The 7,682-nt window shown below is 34.0% G+C and overlaps 1 protein-coding gene across 1 annotated transcript; it reads right to left on the bottom strand.

Annotated features, from left to right (window-relative positions):
* Positions 1 to 3,007: 3,007 nt before the first annotated feature.
* LOC104798499 (CSC1-like protein At1g32090) lies at positions 3,008 to 7,099 on the bottom strand. The gene is made up of 11 exons (XM_010520622.1): positions 6,708 to 7,099; positions 5,953 to 6,105; positions 5,721 to 5,856; positions 5,521 to 5,622; positions 5,294 to 5,413; positions 5,116 to 5,196; positions 4,679 to 5,019; positions 4,344 to 4,589; positions 3,926 to 4,250; positions 3,606 to 3,839; positions 3,008 to 3,519 (listed from the first exon to the last, which is right to left on the bottom strand). The coding sequence occupies exons 1-11, from the start codon at positions 7,022 to 7,024 to the stop codon at positions 3,187 to 3,189; spliced, it is 2,388 nt and encodes a 795-aa protein (XP_010518924.1). The 5' UTR covers positions 7,025 to 7,099; the 3' UTR covers positions 3,008 to 3,186.
* Positions 7,100 to 7,682: the final 583 nt, after the last annotated feature.

Below are 7,682 nucleotides of genomic sequence, written 5' to 3'. Positions count from 1 at the left end.
ATATATTTTTTGGTGCCAGCGAAAGCGCGTGGAGATTGTTTAAAGCCAAATATATGTTGGCATTTAAAAATAACTGTTTCCTATTGCGTATTGCCATCACCCAATTAAAAGAATATATATTAATACAAAAAAAAAAGATATTACATAATATTAGTCATATAAATTTTATATTTCGTATAGCTTCGTTATAATCCGATATATTGTTTTTTGTAGACGTTTTTAACCGTTTTAAACGAATATATTCGAAATCCGAAATAATTAAATAAAGAAATACAGAATTAAATTAGGCTAATAATATTCTAATTATATTTATATTGGTTGAAAACCTTTTAAAACTAAGAGATACATTTATATGGTCAATAAAATTTAATAATAATTTAAAATGTGATATTTTGACAATATAGGATTAAAGAAGATTCCTCTGTGTATTAGTGTAATATCCCCAATTAATAGTTGTAGTTGTTTTTAGATACAGTATAATGACATGGTTTCAATTAAGAAAAAGGTAGGGGCTGTCTATGTCTATCCCAAAAATACTATAAATTTAATTAACTTTCAATTGTTTTACTTACACCAAAAAAACTTTTTCTTAAAATTTATTATAAAAAATCAACTTTGAATAAAAAATACCAACTATATAAATTATTTAAAACCAATCTTTCACTTTGTTATAAAAAATCATCAACAATTAATCTTAATTAAAAAATCATCATCTATCTAAATTACTCAAAAATAATCTATTTTAAATTTATTATAAAAATCTATAAAATTTCAATAGAAATACATATATAAATTATACAATTGTAAAAATCATAATTTAAACATAATATATAATTAAATTTTATCGTCTCTTAACATTTAAACTTTATATAAAAAATTATAAATATCAATCTTTATATAATAAATTTATATACAAATATTATATTTAAAAATGAGTATATTTTTTTGGTTATAAATGTTATATTTAAATTTTGTAAAATATAATATTTGAGAGGTTACGAATTGACACTACAAAAAAAATCAATTTTTAATAAATTTGTCCGTTGAAAATTTTTCAACAGCTTTTCAACGGTTTTCAACTACATTTCAACAACGATTTCCGTTAAAATTCCGCTGAAATTTCCAACGGATATCCGTTAAAAATATATGTTAGAATTTATGGTGATGATTTATGGTGATCACACTAATTCATTATGTTCATACCTTGTATATCTTATTAATCATTTGATTAAAACATCATAAATTTAACGTTATGAGTAATGAGATCAACATGTGACACCACTATATTTTGGGTTACATAGGTCACATGGTCACAGATGGAGAATGATATGTGTTGAAATAAAAATAGAAAAGTAAGGATATTTTTTATAATGCCCGGAGTTAAGGAGATTGTGTTGGAGTCGTGGGATGATGGGTGATCTTTTGTGAAGTGAGTTCGAAAATTAAATTTTAGAGTTTTGGGTTCCATTTAGAGTCGGAACGGGGTCGGGGTAAAGGAATATATTTTGAATTTTTCGTTGAAATATTCCAACGAATTTCGGTTGAAAATTCTGTTGAAAATTTTCAACAGATATCGGTTGGAAATTCCTTTCCAACGGATCGCGGTTGAAAATCCGTTGGGAATTTTCACCGAATAAATATGTTGAAACATCGTTGAAAATTTCATTTTTAACGGATACCGATTTCCAACGACATAATCCGTTGGAAACATTAATTTCCAACATAAAAATTGACTATTTATAACGGTTTTGTCTGTTGAAAATGACCATTTTTTTGTAGTGTAAGTATATTTTGCTGGTTGTATATATAAAAGGTAATATATATGTTAAAAATAAAAATAAAAAATATGATATTTAAATTTTTTTTTCAAAAGTTATAGATTTCTATATTTAAAATAAAATATTTTTGAGAATTTTAAATGGTTGAAAAAAAAATTTCAATAAAATTGTTATAGAAATCTTTGAAAATTAAAATCAATTTTATGGTTTGCAACCTTTCAAATATTAATGTATGATAAATTTTTGAATATATTATTTACAACCAATAAATATACTCAATTTCAAATGTAATATTTGTATACAAAAATATTATATAAAGATTGATATTTATAAATATTTTTATAAATTTAAATATTATAATATGATAATTTGAATGAATATTATGTTTTTTTGTGATTTTTAGAATTTTTCTATTTTAAATTTTTTTCTATTCATATTTTATAGATTTTTATAATAAATTTAAAATAAAATGTATGTTTTTTAGTAATTTAGATAGATGATGAGTTTTTTTAATTAAAATTAATAATTGATTGTTTTTTATAACAAATTTACAGTGAAAATTTATTTTTAAATCATTTATATAATTGATAATATTTTTTAAAATTAATGGTTGATGATTTTTTATTATAAATTTTAGGTATAATATTTTTTTTATGTATAATTGAAGGTTCTTTTTTTGTTTATCCCATTAATTTTCAATTTCAATATCCTAAATAAGATTTAAACATACCATAGAAAAACAATTATATACACACACGTCCATTCATATGGTGCTCTAAATTGTTTTATTCATATTTTAGGGATAACGATTAAAAAAAATAAGCGAAAATACCAAAAAAAATATTAAAAAACATGATTACCAAAAATGGAGTATTGGGCCTTTGCTTGAATTATGGACTTTAATAAAACACGTTGTTAGATTATTGGGCCTAATAAAATCAACTTTGAAAGCCCGACTTCGTCCATTGCACTCTCGTCTCGAATCCTACGCGCAGATACAGCGCGTGGAGCGCGTGTCACGAAAATCGAAAGGTTATAACCCAGCGGATTCGGTGATATTTCGCTAATATTAATTTTCGGGCCAGCGAAAGCGCGTGTAGACTGTTTAAAGCCAAATTACTTTGGCATTTTTTTAAAAAAAAAAAAAATCTTCGGATTAAAAAAAAAGAATATAAAAATACCAAAAATACGTAAAACTTATATTACAAATTTTTCTTTTACCAAAAATACATTCACTATATTAACCAAATTCTACAATTTTACAAATCCCGAAAACAATATCACAGAAAACCTTCACAAGTTTGTGTACAAAGAACCTAAAACCCTGAAACAGGACAACAACACGTTCTTCACAGGACTGAAACCACCACCATCATCTTGTCTGGTCTGAAGGGCTTGAAATTGAACCTCAACCATAACGGTATTCATGGCTGTAAGCTTCGTATCGGTACTCGTACTCTGACGACGACTGTTCATACGTTGCAGCAGCTGTATAGTGAGACGGGGAAGAAGAAGAGTGGTGGTAAAGCTGATGGGGAGGAGAAGGCGAGCCGGTTTCAGGCATGGAACTGGACGTGTGGGCTTGGTGTTTGTCGACTCTAACCTCCACCATCTCCTCTTGCTCGATCTCTTCTTCCTCGAACGAGTGGAAGATCGGGTGCAGGTACGCGTCTGCTAGGTACGCTTTCATGTTCAGTTCCGGCTCTGTCTCCTTCTCCAGCTTGTCTTTCGCCATTGCTTCCTGAGAAGAAGATGACAAAAAAACAAGAAATGGGTCCATAAGGAAAACAAGAAATGGGTTCATGGCAATTAGAGTTGGTCATTTACCTCAAGAGGGTACTTTCTGAAAGCGGGTTCGAACCGGTTTTTGCAGTACTTGTGGAACCAAAGCGTCAACAAGGGCAAGATGATGAGTAATGGAGTGGACCTGGCAGCCTTTTTTGTACTCAACAGACCTAATAACAGTAGCTGCGATATCAGTAAGCTTGCGATTATCCGGCCATGGACATGAGGCCAGAACGCTCCACAGCTCTCGTATTGTTGATTGTACACATTCACAATCTGCATTCATATATACAGAGACAATCAAGAAAAAACAGAAGCTGCAGGAATCAACAAGAGAGAGTACGCATGTACTGTGAAAGAACCTGATGGCGGTAAACAAGGTATGCAAAGGCGAAGAAGACGAGTATGAAGGGAAGAAGGATTGGGGTAATGGCTGCATAAACAATGCCCAAGAGGAAGTAGAGCTGGAGGGTTGGGATAGTCTCTTTGAAATCAACGAAACCCGGGTCCATTGCCCTCTCTCTGTCTTTCTCGGTCTTCACAAGAAACATGTTCTTGAGGTGGAAAATGACTAAGGGCTTCAACCTGAGGATCTCACCGGCAATCCCAGCCCACCCGTCAACCATTATGTAAGTGATAAAGAACGTGGCTTTCATCGGTATGGAGACTCCAATGGTCCGAGGAATCCTGTAAGAATCTCAAAGATGTGATTTTTTGACATCCGGGTTTTGTCCTAATGTTAAAATTTAAAATTTTGAGAAATGGGTTTCAGATCGTTACTCGGTTGGCGATTGCTTAAGGAAAGATTCCAGTTGCTGAAAGGCAGTTCCCGCGATGATACTTCCCAAGAACACATTAACTAACATGAAGTAATAGTATTTCGCTGCTGCCCTACGCTCAAGGGTTGATAAAGCAATGTATCCTTCAATCTTTGACATAATCAGCAGAAGAGTCGGTAGTATCCACAAGAAAATCTTCAGGGCGAGACCAGGAAGAAAACCCTGTAAGAACGACTTGATGAAACTCCTGCAGTATTTAAGCGAGAAAACATAGTTAACAGGCCGACGTTACACGACAATCAAGAAGCTAAAAAACTCGAGATAACCTCCACTTACAATCTCGTCACGGGTCTAAGGAAAGGAGCAACCCTTTCAAGACCCTCCAAGTTAGCAAGAGATTGCACGAAAGCAATCGGTATCATGTAGAAGAAGACCAACGCAAACACCGAAACCCCGATAACGAGCTTTCGAATGCTCAAAGAAATAAAAGGTATAGCCAAGTTTTGCCAATAGATGTCACGAGGTTCAGGAGCCCAACTCGTTAACCATAACGTCGGATTCTTGCTCTGTTGAGTCTGTGCACAAACAGCTGCTCCCCATCTCGAGTCAAACGACACAAAAGCAACAGGTAGCATCAGTTTCGAGTCCTTGAGAACTTTCTGCCGCTCCATTGACATCTGCATCGATAAGAAATACCGATCCAAACCATTAGAGAACAACCCTTGTTGAGTTTTGAGATGAACTTAGACCGAAAGCCATAATATTTGGCTTACCCTTTCATCAAACTCCTTGATTTGTTGCGTGTAGTACTCGATGGAATCGACCCTTTTGCCCCAGAGCCCCAGAAACCCCGTCTGAAATCAAAGGTTGTCCAAGGAGATCAAAACCCGAATTCCTCAAACCCTTGAAACATACAGATGATGCATGATGGATTCATATGGAATATGTTACCTTTCTAGCCGGCCTCTTTTCCGGATGGCGTTGATACTTCAGTAGATTATAGTCCAACCAGCTTTGCAACCTCTCTCTTTTCCTCACCAGCTTGGCATACTTGTTAGCATTGTAGACCGCCTGAACAAGAGGATCCCTCCATTCTTAGGATATGCAAGCAATAACATAAGTCCTGTCCTGTCTTAAGGACTCTATTACAAATAAACCGGTCCAGATGGGTAAACTACCTGGTGACAGAGGTAATGTTCAGGGTGATTTGTCTTGAAGAACTGATCTACAGTATCTGGAATCGAGTGTCCGGACATGTAAGGCACGTTTCGGACAACGACCTGGTGAAAAATTACAAAGGGTATTGATTCAATCACAAGGAGAAGATCCCTTCTGAATTTGACAATCTACAGTCTTGTGGGTTTGAGGCTCAACTCACTGTAAACTGCTCGGGCCGCCTCTTCTGAGAAGCTAAGTACTGAAGACGCATAGACGCAACCTTGTCGTATTCCAAGTAAAGCATGAAACATGTCCAGAAGGTAAGAATGTATTCCAATCCAATGTGGAAGAAGAACCTAACACACGATTTCAAAACCCGATCAGCGAAATTTTCCACGTTCTCGAGAGCTCGGAGAAGAAAATCTCGTGGAAAAGAAGATCGAAGAGCTCACTTTGAGGATTCGGGTCTGACGTTTGATATGGAAAGCTTGTCAATGTCGCTTACGACGAGTTCCTTCTTCAAGAAAAAGAGTGTTCCACTCGAGACGTTCACTGGAACAAGAACAATGAGAGCCAACACCATGATTGGTGCAAAAATCTTCAGGCTGCAAGACAAGAACATGAAGGGATTAAGTTTTGTTTGGTCAGAAAAAGTTTTCTGGTTAGAAGATCATCATCCATGGATGATCTTCTACCGATCTAGAATGTTAGAATCTGCTAAACTTTTTTTGTAAATTCCTTGTTAATCAAGGAACAACACCATCATGATACTATCGTGATATGAGGATTCGTTTAATATAAGCGTAAAATTTCCGGGAAAATAAAAAAAGTTCAGTTTTTCTTTCATTTTCTCGAGAAACAGACAATGCCTCATTTTCACAAAATCTGTGCTACTTTACCATTTCAAATTCATCCTAAAGTCCTCAACTTTCCTTTTTCGGGACGGAAAAGTTCTCAACTTTTCTTTCATCTTCTCGAGAAACAAACTACACTTTCATCTTCCATTGAAAGGATCGACGAAAAAACGGCAACTTTAGTAGAAATCCTTTGCAAAAAGAAACAAAAAAGTGTTTTTATCAAAAGGGTATCTCGAATTCTCACGAAATTCATGCTTAATCAAACCAACAAACAAACTCAACGGGAAGATTACTTTCAAATTCTCTCGAGAAAATGAAAACGAGAAAGAGTGGGAGAAACAGGGAGATACCCGAGGGTATAAATCCGGAGAAAAATGGCGGAATCGAGGCCGGCGTGACGAACAATGTCGGGCTCGCTCAATCTCATGGCCTGAGGCATCCAGTTCAAGAAGGTGAGATATGTCCTGAAATTGAGGTTGACGAATTTTCCGACAAGGGTTCCGTAGGAACTCCGGGGACTGCTCCGTTCTCCGGCGAGATACCATTTCGGAAAGTAAACTCTATCGTTGATGGGTTGAATTCTCAGAACCGCAAAAGCCAGAAGAAACGCGAAGGCTGTGAGGATATTTATCAGAGCAGACACTCCAATGTCTTCCAGAGTCGCCATTGAAGAAGAAGAGAGAGAAAGGAGGAGAGAGATGGAGTCTCGAACGTGAGCGGGGAAGGGGGGGGGGCGTAGTGATGGAAAACAGAAAGGAATATAATAAAGGTGGAAATAAATATTAAATTATATGTACTTTTTTTTTAAAATCTGTTTAATAATTAATGTAATCAAGTTGGAACTTTTTATAACGACGGAATTTAGAAATATTTGAGATTTAAGAAAACATCGGACTTTTGTTAACGTTTGTACATAAAAAAAAAGTTTAAAATTTTTAAAAAATTGTGTAAAAAACTGAAATTTATAAGTGCAATTAGTTATTATTCTATAAGTTCCGGTGAATAGTTGGCCGCACGCGTTAAATATATTTAATTAAAATCAAGTGTTGGTCCATTCCATTTACACTTTTGACTTTATGAGTTTCTTTCTGAATTGGGTTGACAATTAAAAATAAATAAAATCGGATAGGTAAAAACATTATTATAAATTATTTACTTTTTCATATAATCGTATTCGGTGGGTGGAATCAATTAATAGGACAACTCACCATTAATTATTGCATGATTTAGGGGTAAACATATTATCCTCAATCATATATATATATATATATATATATATATATATATATATATATATTTTATATAGAGAGATAGAGGATGAATAA

This window comes from Tarenaya hassleriana, unplaced genomic scaffold, assembly GCF_000463585.1.
Source record: "Tarenaya hassleriana unplaced genomic scaffold, ASM46358v1 Cleome54, whole genome shotgun sequence".
Classification (NCBI taxonomy): Eukaryota; Viridiplantae; Streptophyta; class Magnoliopsida; order Brassicales; family Cleomaceae; genus Tarenaya; species Tarenaya hassleriana.
The sequence above is the reverse complement of the archived record's forward strand: the minus strand, read 5'-3'. Positions and strand labels throughout refer to the sequence as shown.

Excerpts from the sequence above, each read along its gene's own strand:
- LOC104798499 (XM_010520622.1), bottom strand. The coding sequence starts at position 7,024 with ATGGCGACTCTGGAAGACATTGGAGTGTCTGCTCTGATAAATATCCTC. Across the intron at positions 6,106-6,707 it reads CTCCGGATTTATACCCTCGG|CCTGAAGATTTTTGCACCAA; the intron begins GTATCTCCCTGT and ends CTTGTCTTGCAG. Across the intron at positions 4,251-4,343 it reads CTTAAGCAATCGCCAACCGA|GATTCCTCGGACCATTGGAG; the intron begins GTAACGATCTGA and ends AGATTCTTACAG.